The sequence below is a fragment of the Bos grunniens genome, chromosome X, assembly GCF_055505025.1.
Source record: "Bos grunniens cultivar Pamir isolate PY7600 chromosome X, Bosgru_T2T1.0, whole genome shotgun sequence".
NCBI classification, from domain to species: domain Eukaryota; kingdom Metazoa; phylum Chordata; class Mammalia; order Artiodactyla; family Bovidae; genus Bos; species Bos grunniens.
This window is the reverse complement of record NC_141194.1, coordinates 111,073,449-111,091,821: the sequence shown is the minus strand read 5'-3', so window position 1 is coordinate 111,091,821 and position 18,373 is coordinate 111,073,449. Positions and strand designations below refer to the sequence as shown.

General features: G+C 46.1%; 1 protein-coding gene across 11 annotated transcripts in view; it reads left to right on the top strand.

Moving 5' to 3' along the window:
• MAMLD1 (mastermind like domain containing 1) overlaps positions 1–18,373 on the top strand; it is a 119,504-nt gene that overhangs the window by 59,304 nt on the left and 41,827 nt on the right. For 6 of the 11 annotated variants that reach the window (XR_015158382.1, XM_086386281.1, XM_086386287.1 and 3 more), the window contains exon 2: positions 6,078–6,236. The exons of the other annotated variants lie outside the window; for them this stretch is intronic. Coding sequence is in view for 5 of the 6 variants with exons in the window: in XM_086386281.1 (XP_086242407.1) it covers positions 6,141–6,236 (96 nt within the window). In the remaining variant the exon portion in view is untranslated. The remainder of the gene's footprint in view (positions 1–6,077; positions 6,237–18,373) is intronic. 11 annotated transcript variants of the gene reach the window in all.

The following is an 18,373-nucleotide window of genomic DNA, read 5'->3' as shown; positions in this document are numbered from 1 at the left end:
TGGCAACATCTAATTAGTCCATTTCTATAGTTTTGTCATTTTAAGAATGTTATATAAATGGAATCACACAGTGGCTAAGTTTGGGGGATTGCCTTTTTTTCATTCAGCATAATTCTCTACAGACTCATCCAAGTCATTATCAACAGTCATGTCTTTATTGCTGAGTGGTATACCATGGTATGTAGGTACCAGTTTGTTTAATCATTCATCCATTCAAAGATTTCTGGGTTGTTTCTGGTTTGAGGTTATCTTGAGTAAAGCTACTATAAATGCTTGTTTGCCAATTTTTGTATGAATACAAGACTTCATTCCTCTGCGATAAATACCTAAGAGTGCAAATCCTGGGCCATGTAATAATTACATGTTCAGTTTTTAAGAAACTGCCAAAAGAGTTTTCCAGAGTAGCTTTGCCACTTTTCATTCTCTCAAACAATGCATAAATAATCCAGTTTCTCTCATTTTTGCCAGTATTTGGTGGGTTTTTCAAACAAATAAAGGTGAAATTCAAATGACAATTAGTGGCATTCGTCCATTCACAATGTACTATACCATCTCCTCTATCTAGATCCTGAAAATTTACATCACCCAAAGTAAAGCCTCATCTCTAGTAAGCAGTTAGTCCCCTCTTCTCCCCTGCCCTCAGTCCCTGTCAACCACCAATCTGCTTTCTGTCTCCATGAATTCAGCTATTCTGGATATTTTGTATAAATGGCATCATATAATATGTGACCTTTGGTGACTGACTTGTTTCACTTAGTAGGTTTTATCTATATACCAATAATTTATTCCTTTGTATGGCTGAATAAGTCAGTGGTAAGGACAAGGCAAATTTTGTTTATTTATTTACACATTGATGGCCATTTGGGTTGTTTCCACCTTTTGATTATCATGAATAATGCTACTGTGAACATTTGTGTAGAAATATTTGAATATCGATCTTCATTTCTTTTGGGTATATATGTAGGAATGGAATTGCAGGGTCTGATGGTAATTCCATGTTACTTTCTTTGGAAGAACTGCCAAACTGCTTTCCCTAGCAGCTGTAATGTTTCAATTCCCACCAACAATGTATGAGTGTTCCAATTTCTCCACATTCTTGTCAACACTTGTTATTTCCCTTTCTTTATTATGCCATCCTACTGTGTATGAAGTGGTATGTCATAGTTTTGATTTGCATTTCTCTAACATCTCTTGCTGAAGCCCGGCTTGGAGAATTTTGAGCATTACTTTACTAGCGTGTAAGATGAGTACAATTGTGCGGTAGTTTGAACATTCTTTGGCATTACCTTTCTTTGGGATTAGAATGAAAACTGACCTTTTCCAGTCCTGTGGTCACTGCTGAGTTTTCCAAATTTTCTGGCATATTGAGTGCAGCACTTTCACAGCATCATCTTTCAGGATTTGAAATAGCTCAACTGGAATTCCATCACCTCCACTAGCTTTGTTTGTAGTGATGCCTTCTAAGGCCCACTTGACTTCACATTCCAGAATGTCTGGCTCTAGGTCAGTGATCACACCATCGTGATTATCTGGGTCGTGAAGATCTTTTTTGTACAGTCTTCTGTGTATTCTTGCCACCTCTTCTTAATACCTTCTGCTTCTGTTAGGTCCATACCATTTCTGTCCTTTATTGAGCCCATCTTTGCATGAAATGTTCCCTTGGTATCTCTAATTTTCTTGTTCTGTTGTTTCCCTCTATTTCTTTGCATTGATCTCTGAGGAAGGCTTTTTTATTTCTTCTTGCTATTCTTTGGAACTCTGCATTCAGATGCTTATATCTTTCCTTTTCTCCTTTGCTTTTCTCCTTTGGTTTTAGAAAAGGCAGAGGAACCAGAGATCAAATTGCCAACATCCGCTGGATCATCAAAAAAGCAAGAGAGTTCCAGAAAAACATCTATTTCTGCTTTATTGACTATGTCAAAGCCTTTGACTGTGTGGATCACAATAAACCGTGTAAAATTCTGAAAGAGATGGGAGTACTAGACCACCTGACCTGCCTCTTGAGAAATTTATATGCAGGTCAGGAAGCAACAGTTAGAACTGGACATGGAACAACAGACTGGTTCCAAATAGGAAAAGGAGTAAGTCAAGGCTGTATATTGTCACCCTGCTTATTTAACTTCTGTGCAGAGTACATCATGAGAAATGCTGGGCTGGAAGAAGCACAAGCTGGAATCAAGATTGCTGGGAGAAATATCAATAACCTCAGATATGCAGATGGCACCACCCTTATGGTAGAAAGTGAAGAACAACTAAAAAGCCTCTTGATGAAGGTGAAAGAGGAGAGTGAAAAAGTTGGCTTAAAGCTCAACATTCAGAAAACGAAGATCATGGCATCTGGTCCCATCACTTCATGGGAAATAGATGGGGAAACAGTGGAAACAGTGTCAGACTTTATTTTTTTGGGCTCCAAAATCACTGCAGATGGTGACTGCAGCCATGAAATTAAAAAATGCTTACTCCTTGGAAGAAAAGTTATGACCAACCTAGATAGCATATTGAAAAGCAGAGACATTACTTTGCCAACAAATGTCCGTCTAGGCAAGGCTATGGTTTTTGCAGTGGTCATGTATGGATGTGAGAGTTGGACTGTGAAGAAAGCTGAGCACCAAAGAATTGATGCTTTTGAACTGTAGTGTTAAAGAAGACTCTTGAGAGTCCCTTGGACTGCAAGGAGATCCAACCAGTCCATTCTGAAGGAGATCAGCCCTGGGATTTCTTTGGAAGGAATGATGCTAAAGCTGAAACTCCAGTACTTTGGCCACCTCATGCGAAGAGTTGACTCATTGGGAAAGACTCTGATACTGGGAGGGATTGGGGGCAGGAGGAGAAGGGGACGACAGAGGATGAGATGGCTGGATGGCATCACTGACTCGATGGGTGTGGGTCTCAGTGAACTCCGGGAGTTGGTGATGGACAGGGAGGCCTGGCCTGCTGCGATTCATGGGGTCGCAAAGAGTCGGACATGACTGAGCGACTGAACTGAACTGACTGAACATCTGTTGATACTGAGCATGTTTACATGGGCTTGTTGGCTGTTTTTAATATCATTTCAATATTACTTTTAATATCTGTTTTTTTTTTTCCCCTTCTTTGTTTGCTTTGGGTTTATTCTCCTTTTTCTTGGTTCCTTGGGTGGAAACTTATAGATTTTAGACTTACCCTCATTTCTGTTATAACTGTAAATATCTCTCTCAGCACAGATTTACTTGTGTCCCACAAATTTTGATGTAATATATTTTCATTTTCATTTAGTTCAGTTTATTTTAAAAATTTCTCTTGAGACCTCCTCTTTGACTCCTGAGTTTTTTTTAAAGTTTGTTGCTTAGTTTCCAAGTGTTTGGAGATTTTCCTGTTGTCATTTCTGTTTTTGTTTCCTATTGTGATTCCACTGTAGTCAGAGAAAATAGCATATATTACTTCAATGCTTTTAAATTTTTGTAGATTGTTTTATAGTCCAAATGGTGTCTGTATTGGTATATATTTCTTGGATGCTTGAAAAGAATGTAAATTTTACTGTTTTCTTGATGGAGTGTTCTATAAATATCAATTAGATCTTATTAAATGGTGATGGTGTTGAGTTCTTTTATATCTTGCTGATTTTCTAATTGTTCTATCAGTTATTGAGAGAGGACATTGAAGTCTCCATTATAAATGTCAAATTTTCTATTTCTTCTTTCAGTTACTGTTAATTTTGACGTGTATATCATGTAGCTATGTTGTTTGGTGCATACACATTTAGAATTACTTTGTCTTCTTGGTAGACTGATCCTTTGCCCTTCTCTGTATCTGGTCATTTTCTTTGTTCTGAAGTTATTTGATGTTACCAGAGCCACCCCTGCTTGATTTTAAAAGTTTTTTCATCCTTTTACTTTCTACATGTCCATATCATTATATTTGAGGTGAGCATCTTGCAGACAGCATATAGTTGTGTTATGTTTGTTTTTTTAATTGACTCTGTCAACATCTCTTTTTAATTGCTGTATTTAGATCATTTTCACTTAATGTACTTACTGATATTAGTGCTTAATTCTGCCAATTTATTTTTAATTTCTGTTTGCTTTCTGTATTTGTCCCTACTTTCTTTTTCCTGTATTCCTGTAGGTGACTTGAAAATTTTTTAGAGTTTCATTTGCTGATTCGTGTATGGTGTTTCTGCATGTATCTTTCTGTATGCCATTTTTTTGGTGTTTCTTGGTACTACATCATATATACATTTCTTCAGCTGCCAAATATAATTTAGAAAACTTTTTAAGGAAAAGGAAAGTCTATTCTATTTACCCATGTTTTTTCTCTTTCCATGGTTCCTTTTTCCTCAGTGATGTCTAAAACATCTTCTTTTATCACTTCCTCTCTGTTTAGAGAGCTCCCTTTAGCCATTCTCTTAGGAGAATCTGTTCTTAATGAATTCTTTTAGTTTTCGTTCATCTGAGAATGTTTTGATTCCCCTTCCCTACCTGAAGTGTGATTTTCAGCACTCATTTAGATCTTCTGTTTAGCTGGCTTTCTCTGACAATGCTCTGGCAGGGAAAGGGGTGCACTGTCTCATTTCTGCCAGGTAACTATGGAAATCCAGATTCTCCACTTAGCCTTCATTGACACCAAGGAGGTTGGAACTTCTCATTGTTGCTGGGCAGTGATGATAGTTCCAGCTCCCCACTGGGCTTCTGCTAATGCCACCGTGGGTGGGATGGGCAAGAGTGCCTCATTACTGTTCCCCATGTGACCTCTGCTGACATTGGAAGGGATGGGATGTGGACTTATGACCCTGTGCAGGGGCAAAGGTCCTGACTCTGTGCGGCATCCTCTAACACCACCCTGGCAGGAACAGGGGAGATGACTCATTTCTGTTCGGGGGGGTGGAGTCTAGGCTCCCAACTGGCCTTTGCTGATGGGACTGGGTGGGACCACCCTTTTGTCTGTGGTGTTTAGCTGAAGAAGACTGGCTCTTGCATAAAAGTTTTCAGTCTTGGGAGACTGCCCCTTTACTGGCCCTTTGAGTAAAGAGAGGAGACTTTTGCAGGAGCTGTTTTGTCTGTGTTCACTGGTACTTTGGGTCGTCTGCTTCTTCAGTCCCAGTCTGGGATCTGTGAGGCAAAAAGAAAACCCAGGGAGTTTGCCACTGCGTCGTTCCCTATGTCCCAAGGTCTTTATCCAGTTTGCTTTCTTCTCCCCACCTTTCAGGGTCTTCTGGTGCTTGTTTTATATGTAAGGCCCAGAGGTTTCAGTTGTCTGCACTGGAGGAATGGGGAAAGTACGTCTGCACTTTTCCAGAGCCAGATATGTGGATACGGAAATTTTAGACCAGTATTTGTCCTGCCAAGGAGATCTAGGGAAGGAGAGCTTCCCTCACAAATGAATCTCTTGGCAGAGCTCTAATTCCATGTTGACATTCTGAGAAACAAAAAGAAATAAAACACATCTGCTGTCCCTGGGTTTGCATGTGTCTGTTCGTCTGTCATAGAGGGCATCAGCTGGCACAGCCGTGATCGTGATTGCAGCTGGTTCGGTTACCTTTTTGTAAACCAGTGCACCGGAGTTTCGTGAGCCCCTTCCAACAGCCATTGCTTCCTTCCAGTGATTGTCGGGTTATGACCTGTTAGTCTGCTCACTTGGTTTGGTGCTCACAGGGGCAGAGTTGGCAGGTGCCCCTTCTATGGACCGAAGGCTTCAATAGAGCTGAAAGGGCAGTTAAGCCATCACCTGATCCAACCACCTTGGTTTTCATATTAAAAAAAAAATTCTGTGTTAGAGAACAGAAGATCTCATGGTGTCCTGCAGAAAAGCCTTCCCTGCCTTGAAGCCCGATGTCATTTAGTCACATCGGGCTGTTCCTCTACCCATCCCTCAGCTCTCCAGAGACTGCCATCTCATCCCAGCCAACTGCCTACCAGACGTGCCCCTCATCCCTGGAGGTGGGAAGGGCTCAGTGAGGGTGGTGGGGTGGAAAGAGAGGCAAGAAAAATGCACGTAGCCAACTCCACCCAAACCTGTCCTCAGAGTGCAAGTCTGTGATTCACGGGGTCAATGGTCTCATCTTTGTGTCTGAAAGACAGTGTACTTTTTGTCTCCCTAAGCCCTGTGTCTAGGTCGTTTGGGAAGCGCCTGGGAGAGTCAAGAATAAAATTGCAGGTCAAACAATGGATGACTGGAAAAGTCGACTTGTAGTCAAGAGCATGCTTCCCCATTTCGCCATGGTGGGAAATCGTCAGGAGCCCAGAAAGCTCCAGGAATCGGTCAGACAATGGGCTATGGGGGGAGGGGGGCTTTGAATGTTTCTAACCTTAAATTTGAACATAAGATGTGTTGTTGAAGTTCTCTGTGCAAACTTGGTGGCAAGATACCAACCCCAAATGTAAAGAAACTGAAATATGACCTAGAAAAGATCCAGGAGATGAGCTGACCCTGCTCCTTGTGAGTTTCAGGAAGAGCAGGAGAGTCCAAGGCTCCGTCTGGATTCCCAGTCCAGCTCTCTCTGCGTACACCCCTTTAACTAGGAAGAGACAAAGGGTGAAAAGGGAAAAAAGTATACGTTTTCTCTTAATGGAAGCCAGGAATTTGGGGATGACAGGCACTGGATATATTACATTAGCTTCCTAGTACCACTGAGAACAGGAAGCCAGTGAGTAGGGCGCTGAAAGATACTCCCATTTGACTCTCTGGCCCTGATGTCCTTTTAAAAACTCACCTGACAAATTTCTGCTTGCCTCCCTCAGAACTCAGACATCACCCATGAGTGTGAAACTCAAGGGTTAGGGATTCCAGAAGTAGTTTGGGGAGCCAGGATTCTAGAAAGAGACATGGGAGCCATTGGTTGGTTGACAATAAAAGCCTACAACCTCACTAGTCTACCAAGTTAGCTTAGTTACTAGGAGGTGCTGTAAGCACAATGGCTGTTATCTCAGTGCATTAGGTCCACAAAGGAGTGGCTTGCTTAATCTCAGCAATTAATAGAGCAGAGAGGAAATGGCTCTTCTAGACCCGTGGGTCTGCTTCCTTCCTGTTCAGAGAAATGGAAGCTGGGGGCTTTGAGGTAATGTCATTTCACGTAACTAGAGGGCCCAGCTTCTCCAATTCCAAGGGCAGTCTACTTTGAGTAAGTCAGTTTTCTATTTAGGTGAGAATTCTGATCTTTGCACAGCTGTCAGGGAGTGAGGACATGGTTGAAATCTTTTTTCTCTTTTTTGACCTTGTTGTCTGTCACTAAAAATATATTGAGAAAGTGATAGTTGAAGACATTTACAAAACTTTGTTTACTGGAGTTCCACCTCGAAAAGGATACCAATCAGATGGGATGGCAGAGAGGGAGCAATTACTTACCCATATCCTGTCCTCCAAATTGCCAGCCATCCCATCAGGCATCTTTCCAAGTCAATCTCCACCCTCCATCCTCATTACCCTTTCTAGCTCTTGCTTCTCTTTTATGGTCAAGAACTAAGTCTGTGAAGGAAAACCTCTTGGTGATACATCCAGAGACCAGGCTCAGTTTCAGCGGGTCTTGCAATTTCTCCTTTGTTCCACACTTGTTTCCATCCCAAGGAGAAAAGATTGTAGTGGGGGTTGAAGGTGCAGGATCCTCTTCCTCTTACCCTGTGAGCCCCACCACCCCTGTGTAAAGTGTGACTAGTTAAGTAACCGGCTTGGTTTTGACTGGTGTAGATCTGGATGCAGGATGGGTTCCTCCTAGAACACGTCCTCCGAGCAGCCACCCATACCCTCACTCTGGAGAAATAGACTTGGCTCACACCATTTCTGGGCTTGGCTTCTCTTTGCAGGTGGCCTTTAGAGTCCTTTGTAAGCCTGGCCAAAAATGCACATGCATTGCTTTAGCGTTTCTCCCTCCTCCGCAACACCCCTTGTTCTGTAGCTCTGAGTGAGCTGGTTCCGAAAGTCCAAGCTGTCCTAGAAGACCAAGGACCTGCCTCAGTTGAGCAGATCCAAAAAAATAAGCCTTAGGCTCCAAAAGCAAGTCTCTCAGATAAGTCCTCTTGGCAATAAAAGCCACGTTCATCTTCCTGGAAGATGCCTGTGGCCTCTGAAGGGCCTGACACTCAAGGAGCCCACTCTCTTTGCTGTGCCTGATGGGTAAATGTGGAGCCTGACCGAGCCAGGCACTGCTGATGTGGCCACCAGTAGCTGGGGCAGCTCTTGGTTTGAGCATAACTGACTTCTCTTGGCTGGTCAACCCCGGCAGCTTCAGTAAGGTAACCAGTACCCACGTGGAGCTCTGCCCTACAGGCCCCACATGCTGAGTAGTTCAGCAACCCCTTGATTGTGGACAGAGACAGACAGTTTCAAAGCATAATGGCCAGTCAGTTCACCATGAAACCTGCTGTCCAGACAAGTACAGGACCCAGAATGGGAGCACCAAGAGGCGGTCCTTGGCAGGAGCAGGGCTAGTGTTTCTGAGTGTGGCCTGGACTGGGGTCTTGGCTGTTTCCTGTGCTTGCTTTCCCTTGGATGTTTTCTAGTGTCCAGGGATGATACCCCACAGTCCCATCCTGGGAAACTGTGTGCTTCTGGAATCACGTTCTTAACACCACCCTGTCTCTTCCTGCCAGCAGCCTCAGTGGAGAAGGTCTGATACAGACATCAGCTTACCTGGTTTCCTTGTCCTTTTCCAAGAAATGGACTAACAAAAAAACTAATTTCAAGTCAAGATCTGCTCATAAAATTATATCAGTCCCAAAGGAGAGTTCTTTTAAACAGCCCTGGGATCTCCATGTGAATCATTGTGAGTTCCCATTCAGGAAAACATGCATGCGATGTGATGATCGCTCTTGGCTTAAGACCAGGGCTCAGGACACCTGATTCCAGTCTTGCTTCTGCTCCTAACTAGCCATGGGGCTTTGGCCATCCTTTACCCACCCTGAGGACAAAGATCAAATTAACCAGGAGTAAGAATAGCCACTTTTATTTGAGAATTGACTAGGTGCCAGGCACTTGCTAAGCATTCAAGGTGCCTTATCTCCTGTAATCCTGAAAATAACCCTGAGATAAAGAGGCTATCCCCAGGAAACTGAGACTCAGGTTAAGGAACTTGACAAAGTCACGGAGCTAAGACACAGCAGAGCTCAGAGCCTGCTTTCTTTGCTGATGGCCTCTGCTGTCTCTTGGCTCTGAATCATGTTGAAAACCACAAAACCCTGAGTACATGTCAGGCGGGAGTAGTTATCATAAGAAAGCACAGCACCCTCTCAGCATTTGTTCATTCATTCAGCTGCCTGATTGCTTAATGACTCTTGTGTGATCTGGAGTTTTACCTTTTGAACGTTTGGGCATCCACTCAAGCTTAATAAGGCATCCAGTCCCGGCAGTGAGTGTATGGAGTTTTAACAAGAGGCAAAACATTTGGCCCCTCTTTTTGAAGTTAAGATCTCCATCCATTCCTCCCCCAGCATGGTGAGTGGATTGAAGACTAGCACACAAATCTCTCAAATACTAGCATGCCAGGTGGGTGTGTTTTGGAGCTCGGGTGGAGTTGGAACTCAGTTGTCTCTGTCTCAGTCTACACCCCGCCCAAAGTTGTAAAGATTCCCCAGCTCTGAGCAGCCATCTATTCCCTTCATAAGGCAGCTCCAGATGAAATGGAAGCTTTAAGGTATTAGATATACAGTCAGAAAAGGAAAGGCATGCCGTGCTCCTGGCTTGTCCTCTGTCCTCTGCATGTCCTCTTTCACCATCTCCCAGAGTTTGCTCAAGCTCATGTCCATTGAGTCGGTGATGCCATCCAACCATCTCATCCTCTGTCGTCCTCTTCTTTTGCCTTCAATCTTTCCCAGCATCAGGGTCTTTTCCAGTGAGTCAGTTCTTTGCATCAGGTGGCCAAAATATTGGAGCTTCAGCTTCAGCATCAGTCCTTCCAATGAATATGCAGGGTGTATTTCCTCTAGGATTAACTCATTTGCTCTCCTTGCTGTCCAAGGGACTCTTAAGAGTATTCTCCAGCACCACAGTTTGAAGGCATCAATCCTTCGGTGCTCAGCCTTTTTTATTGTCCAGCTCTCACATCTGTACATGACTACTGGAAAAACCATAGCTTTTTTTCCCCCACAGCCAGTCCCTCTCATCAGGAAGCTTGCACAAGCCTCTTGTCCTCGTCCATCAGAGGGCAGACAGAATGAAAACCACAATCACAGAAAACTAACCAAACTGATCACATGGACCACAACCTTGCCTAACTCAATGAAACTATGAGCCATGCCGTGTAGGGCCACCCAAGATGGATGGGTCATGGTGGAGAGTTCTGACAAAACGTGGTCCACTGGAGAAGGGAATGGCAAACCACTTCAGTATTCTTGCCTTGAGAACCCCATGAACAGTATGAAAAGGGGAGCTATATCAAGGGTCCCCATTTGGGTGGCCCCAAGTGCAGCCTGCTTTGTACCCGTGGTATGACCTTAACCAACCGCTCACCCCTTCTTCTTTTCACCTCTAAATGCAAAGGGAGCTGAAGAAAGGGAAGAAAGGAGCCTTGTCTGTCTGTCTGCTTCAGATAAAGGAGGAGGGCCATTCACTTGCTGCCGTGCTAAGTTTGGGACTTTGTGCCCAGTAGGGGGGACTCAGTGAGGAGACATCGCATTTCATCCCCAGGCTCTGCCTGGCACTTTGTATGAGTAAGTTCTTTTCCTCCTGAAGTCAGAGGGCCCATCCTGCCAATTTTATGGGGTCCTTCCTGTGCACCCAGCCCTGTGCTAGACACTGGGCTACAGCAGCTCCCAGTCAAGGGCAGATTTCTCAGGCTTCCTTCACGGGGAACAGATCTGTCCTCAGAAGCTCAGAGGAGAAGGGCATGCTCCTTCATAGACAGTAGTTTGTCTACTCCTGTGACACGCGGACCAAGATCTCCATTTCACCAGGGAGGGGACCGAGGGGCTTTCCCAGTATTATATGGGCAGTAGGTTGGAAACTCAGATCTCAAACCCAGGTGCCCTGACTCCAAAGCCCCTCTTCCTTGCCTGCTTTCCATTCCCCAGTTGGGACTTAAGACAGACAGAGTCCTCCCCAATCAGGCACAACTTGGGGTTCAGGCTATAGCAGTGGACAGAACAGAGCCCTAGATTGCCTGGACAGTCCACTCCAGTAGCAGACAGCCCATAAACAGAGATAGAGTGGAGAGGCATCTTGACTTCATACTCGTGGCTCCATGGAATCTTCTGACTGGCATCACCAGCTGCCCAGCCTGGGAGCTAAGAGCCAGTATAATTAAAACCCCACAGGGAGGTAGGGACAGCCACCCAGGTCCTGGGCTAAGTGGTCAAAACAGCTGTCTTAGAAATCTGGAGAGGCAACCTGGTGTCCCCTGCTTCATGCAGGCTTCAGGCATGGTGCCTGTGCGGCTCCAGCCCCAGGAGAGGGGAGCTTTCTGGACCCAGGGGTTGGGGGTGGGGCTCCAGGCATCAGCTCCTCGGGGAGGCAGCTGTCCCTGAGAGTTACTGGAATCCTGCATGGGACTCTGCCCTCTGTCCACGTCAGATGACTGTGAACAAGGTATGGGTCTGAACTCAGTGTAAACCACACAGGTTATTACACTGTTAGCACTTTGAAAAAAAAAAATGATCAGAGATGGGCATTGACTCAGAAGGGTGATGGGAGACAAGTGTCCTTGGAGCTCAGGGTGGTGCCACTCTGAGCATTCTGGGTCACAGCCTGCAGTGTGTGTGCGCCTTTCTATTTGGGGATTCCCCCCCACGGAGCACGCAGCTGTTCGCTTCCTTTCCTCCCGCCCCTTTCTCCTGCAGGGAGGGCTGGACCCTGTTCCAGACGCCCTGCCAGGCAGAGGCCTTGCCTTCAGCCTGGCCTCTCCATGAGGGCAGTACACTGCTGGCCTGGCAGGATACCACTGGGCTCTGCATCCGGGTCCCGCCTGGGTAGCACCGTCCAGCACAGCGGTGACCGGAAAATCCACCACAGTCCATGCTCAGGGGAGGCTCCTGAAAGGGGCAGGTCTACTTGGCAGCTGGCACTCACTGGCACTGCCTATTTCTTAACTTCCAGGAGCCCACACTGGCCGTGGCTGCATTCCTGTCTAGCCCCTGGCCCCAGCTTTCTTGACGTCAGGCCTGAGGTGACAGGTGTCTGGAACTTGAGCTCCCTGGGGTGGGGGCAGGATGGACAGTGTTGGACCCCAGGTCAGGGAGACAGGAGAGCCCACTAGGGTATGTACAGGCTGGCATGGGGCAGCCCTGGTTCACAGGCCCTGGGCACATCAAACTCTGGGTTGGCCTGTGCAGGATGGAGCCTCTTACTTTCATTGAAAATCCCCAGCTGGAGAACTCAGCGTGGCTCAGATTGTGGAGATGCATGTCATAAGCTGCCCCTGGCGTGCCCAGTTCTAGACCTGGGGACAGGAAGCATGAACTTTTAAGGTTTGGCCTACAGATTTTAATGTCTGCAGTTGACGTATAATAATTTGTCAAAACCCTGCCTTCTGCCTCTTGGCCTTTCCTTTCTGCTCATCATCTCCCTCCTCCTCCCATCACCAGATCACCAAACCCCAAAGTAACAAAATTAGAAAGGCAGGCAGGAGCCCAGGGTGAATTTGGCCACCAAGGACCCAGACCCAAGACCCATATGTGGCTGGTGCCACCCCTCCCTCCCTCCTGCCCCTATCCCTCTGCACCAACCTGCCTTTGTCTGCATCCCTCTGGGGCTGCAGGGCACAGTCCCTCTCCTGATCCCCATCCAGAGCTCTTCTCCAGGCCCATTGCTCCCCAAGGCAGTCAGCTGGCAGGTGCTCTCATGACGCTGAGACCTGACTCCATCCTCGACATACACTGAATGCTCAGTGAGCAGTGGCTGCCTTCCCTTTTGGCTAGAAGATCCCTCAGAAAGTCTCCAGGTCACCCTCTTTGTTGAACACAGGAGGCCCTGAACACACAAAAGGCGAAGAGGTGTCCTTCATGGGGCCAGATAGTGAGTTCATCATAATTTCTGGAAAGTGCTTGCCTCTTGGCCTTGTGCTGGGAATAGAAGCGACCAGGGTCATTTGCAGGAAATCTTTTGTTCCCTGGCTTAATTCACATCTGCAGATGCCAGCTGAGCCCTGTCACAAGACTAGGCAGTCTGGGGGTACAGAGATGAGGAGGAAGCCCCAACCTTCCTTTCATGGAACCCACAGAGCACCTGCCAACAGATGGGCAGTAATAACAACTGTCATTAGTGAAGGTTAAACAGGGCATTTGAGACTACTGCATGCCTTACCCAGTTCAGAAATGGTCACCTAGCTTGTCTGATGGTTGAAATCTTGAAACTTTTCAGCTCTGAAAATGTTGCCTGCTACTAGGCCTATGTATGCCCCTGCAGTGTGAGGAAGGCAATTTGGAAATAACCTCTGTGCCTTGGGGTAGATGCCTGTGTGGTAGGTCAGGGCTAGGCAAACTCCCACCCATGGACGAAATGCGGCCCACAGCCTGTTTTTCTAAATAAAGTTTTATTGGCACAAGCCACACCCATTCATTAACATATTGTCCACTCTAGAGTTTCAGCAGGGAGTACATGGCCTGCAAAGTCTAAGATAGTTACTCTTCGAGCCTTACAGAAAGTTTTACAGCCCCTAATCTAAGTCACTGGGCTTTGGATCGTTTTTCCCAAGGCCGTAGTTTCCTCTCATAAGTCTGTGCCACTTGAGGGACTATCACAGATTTTGACACCTCTCCAGGAGTTCTGCTTCCTCTCCTGAGCCACAGCTCTCCCATTACCATCCAGGCAGACCTTTTACAAATAGACAGAGCTGGTCATTCCTTGGTGCAACCACCCCTGACAGTGGTTTCCCATTGCAAATATCTTCCTATCCACCCCCTTCCCAGGGTGGCAAAGCTCTCTGTGAGCCACAGGTGTCCCCCTGGCTCGCTATACACCAAGCACACTGGCCACCTGCCTGTCCCTGGAACATGCTGTGAGCTTTCCCCCAGGACCTCTGTCCTCCTGCCTGGAGCATTCTGCACCCATCCTCCTGAACACTCTGTCACATCACTCCCCTTCGGTCCTCTGAAGGATCCTACTCACACTCTGTTCTTGTTCTTGCTCTTTGTGTACTGTCTGTACTTGAATTCCAGCTCCTTTGGAGTCTGGTTCCGCACTCCTCTACCCAGTGTGTGCTTATTCTGAGAGGGTCTCTGTTCTGGGTCCCCTAAACAGCCCTGCTTTGTACAGTTAGAAGCCTCCCTTTCTATAGTGAACAGATGCTCCATGCCACTCTCTTTTTCTAGAATAAGCTTGAGACACTAAAGTTGTCCAGTGTTATGGCTGCCTGCATGACACCATCAGAAAATCTCAGCATTGTCTTGCCTCTTTTTCTTTCTCCTTTAAGTCAAGCCTTTGGACTTTAGAACAATGAACTTGGCCAATATAAAATATCTCCAGGAAGCCAGCCCCCAGACACCAACATCCAACGTCTGCTTTCTGAATATATGGCTTCAAAGAGCTAAGAGTACAGTAGCCGAGTGCTGTCCATCCTATTATTTTTAAGCCACGTGACAGCTAAGGAACTTAAAGAATGCCTTGCCCTTTCCTGTACTTAAATCTGACAGAATTACTTTATTGGCAGCATTTTAACAAACAAAAATCTCTTGTGTTTTTGCCAATAATTCAGCTTCAGTTTTCCAAGTGAGAAAAAGGTAATTATGAATGATGACAAGGAGACAGTTTTGAAGTTTCTGTTAATAATACATTCAGAATTGTTAACACTTTCAGTCTTCCCCTGGCCCAGTCAGTGCAGCTTCTTACAGTGAGGTGGACCAGAAAGGAAGCACTCTGTAGGAATGGTGCCTTAACCATCAGCACCCAGGCCACTACCTGTTAAAGCCTCACCACCACCATTAGCACCCCCACCAACACCACCTCCACCAAACACCAACACCTTCACCTCCACCAAACACCAACACTTTCACCTCTACCAAACACCAACACTACCATCTCCACCAAACACCAAGACCACCAACACCACCTCCACCAAACACCAACACCACCTCATTTACCAGCACCAATACCACCTCCATCACCAACACCATCACATTCACACACACACACACACACACACACACACACACACACACACAGGCAGGGGAAATTTTTCAGGCTGTCTGACATATTCTCTGGTGCCATAACAGACACTTTCCACACACAGTGAAAGAAAAGAATAGTTTCAGGTTGTCATTATTCTCAATACGTAAAACTGCTCTTATTGCTGTGCGCCTTGGAACTCTGGAACATCAGCACATGTCTGCGGCTGAAAGTCAGTAAAGATTCATTAGGAGAAAGGCCAATACCTCTGAGTGCTACACCTTTAAGAAAGATAAGTTTGGATGAGAGATCTTCCACTTCATAAAAGCCTTTACTGAGGATTTCCTTCCAATGGCAAATTCTTGTTGCATTTATGATCTGGTTGACAAGAGTTAGCCTTGCACACAGCTGTTCAGGAATGCCGCCAATGAGTAAAGGCAGGTCTGCCTCGAACGGCAAATGCTGCTGAGTAACTGTGTTACAGACTATTTTAGGACCACCAAGAAAGTGTTTGCGTTTTCAAGAGTGGAAAGACAGAGACTTATGTATTTGATATGAGCACCTTGCCAGACCCTACGCTCACGTTCCATCTCTAAGCTCACATGATTCTGATAACAGATTGGTGAGCGGCCTCACTCTCCCCATCTGGGTTGCAGAGCACTGCAGACATACCAGAGGCCACAGACTTGTACACTCAAACAAGCTTAATTTTATGCTCTATGAATTTTGCCTCATTTTGAGAAAAAGAGGACCTAAATCATTTCACAGTGTATACTTATAGTAAATCATCACATTGTGTGCTTTAAAAAAATTCTAATTGTACAACCTCAAGAATTAGAATTTTATTGTCGAGCATACCTCAATAAATCTGGAAAAAAAGAGGACCTAAAGCATGTGGAGGGTCTGTGCACTGACCCGAAACTCGTCATCCCATGTTCCCTCCCAGCCTCTGCTTTTATGACATCAGAGCTAAAACAGCCTGACTCGAAGATCTCTTCATTGAACTGCGTACATCTGCAGGCAGTTTGTGTATTTTAGAGCCAGGAGTTGGTGCCCAGCCACTAAAATGTGCTTATTCGGTAAGCATGTGACCTCCAGAATACACCAGATGAGTCAGGTGTCTCTGGATTCTTCCCGTGCCTACACAGCTGTTGAGTTTCCCATGCAGGAAAATTCCTTCCTGCCATGGTCTAAAGCCTGTCTCCATCTTATTTAGCCCATTGTTGGGGCAGAGGCAGAAGTGAAGTCCCCTTCTGCTTACGCTTCAAGACCTGCCTTCAACCTTGTCAAATCCATCCTGGTACTTGAAAGTGACTCCATCTTTATCTTCTCCCCGAAGTAGTCATCTTTGTCCCCCTGATGATGCTACTTGGGGAGGTGTTTGGAGGAGTCCAGGGCAGGGTTTCTTCCAGTGGAAAGAGGCCAACCTGGGAGTCAGAGAAACTGAACTGGTCCATGGGCACATCTCTTCCTGGCTCTGCACCTCATGAACCCTCATGTGAAAGGGAGGGGGTTGGCCAGGCATTAAGGGCCCAGCAGTCCTGACAGTGTAGGAGTGCAAGGCTCGGACTCGAGAAACACTTGGTCAATGATGGACTATTTGGAGGCTTCTTAGGGGGTGGTACAGGATGAATTATGAGCCCCTTAAATCCATATGCCTCTGTGAGTTTGAGGCCATTCTTAGAACTACCAATTTTTCCACCTGGTATGCCTGCACTACATAAAGGGAGAACACAGTTCTAGAAAATCCCCATCTGTGGGGGCTGCTGTTGAGATCACTCAGGTTGGGATGGCTGAGGGTTGCAGAAAGGGTGGTGGAGCCCAGAGTGGTGGGTGGTGGCAAGCAGCACCACTGGCTGTCAGGTCAGTGTCATCAGTGCCAGGCTGCTCATCTCCTTCCACTCTCAGCCTCATGTCCAGATCCTAGAGGATGTGACTTCATCTGCCAGAGAGCAAGCTGAGGCCCACACTGGAGGGCACTGTGGCAGCCTGGGGACCAGGGCCTGGGGAGTGACATCAGTGACAATAAGTGCTTCTGATGTGTACTCCTCAAGGATACTGTGAGGCACCCAGGGCAAGCAAACTGTGTACTCATTCTGCAGAAGAAATCGAGGCTCAGAGAAGGGGAGTGACTTGCCCATAGTCACACAGCAGATGGAGGTGGTAAGACTTCCATCAGGTCTGCTGGTGCCACTCCAGGGCTTGCTCCTCCAGCCCAGCCTGTCTCTGCCAAGCATGAAGCCTGCCAGCTCAGGGCAAGCCTGGGTGAGATTCTGGCTCCAAACCACCTCTTAGCAGAGATTCATTCCTGAGACAAACTGACTCCTCTAGAAGCCAATCAGCATTCAGGATTCCCTGCCATTCCCATCCACCCCGGGATTCTCCACAGCCTCAGGTCTTTATAGTTCTGAAAAGTCTTTCTGCTGAAAGTCCTGTTTGTGCTACAGAAATGTCAGTTTTAGTTTGTCGGGATTTAGTTCACCTCCTCTCTCTTCCTGCAAACCCTGTCCTGGTCCTGCCGCATCTTCCCTTATTCTATTCTGGGGCTGCCTCGCCCAGGCCCCACCATGTCATCTCTGTTCTGAGCAAGTCTACTTGGAACACTCTTGTCTCAAAGGCCTTGAAATCCAAGCTCGTTGGCCAGCATGAGGTTCCTGGCAACTCACTGGAAGCATATGTAACAGCACATGGAAGGTGTTGACGGTGGGTGGGTAGTCTTGTGAGAGAGCGAGCCTGAGAGAAGCAAAAGCAGACCGGCCTTGCTGAGCCGCAGGGGGCGCTAGTGAGGGAGGAAGGGGAGACTGCACCACCACAGGCGATTTCCAGCTTTGAGATGCTTTTGCTCAGGGCCTCTGGAGGGAAAAAAATGGTCTCTCTTGGACACGTACACCCTCCTACATTCTTAGTCAAAACGGATAGTGTATATTTTTGCTGGCCTTTTGTAGGTGTTCTTGTTAAACCACCAGCTACAGTGTCCAAAATTAAGTGTTTATAGCAGCCTGCCAGACTTCCTTGGAATGAGTTATATACATATATATATGTATATATATATATATGAAATAGTAATATATACATATATATGAAATATTCTTTCTTCTATTTATGCCTGTTTTCTGAGCCCAGACTGTACTCTTATAACCTAGACCTTTTTCCAAGATTTTGTTGCCTTTTTCTTTTTTTTGCCATTCCAGACTAAAATGTAGAAAGGGAAGAATTGCCATATGTCATTGTTCAGACAGAACAGAAATAATGTTGACTTCAGAGCTGAAGTTGGCCCCTATCAGAAGGGTTGCCTTTGTTTTCTCATTATTTAGGGGGTGGGGAAGGCATCACATGCTTTGAAATGCATTTTAATGAATGTTTATCAGGT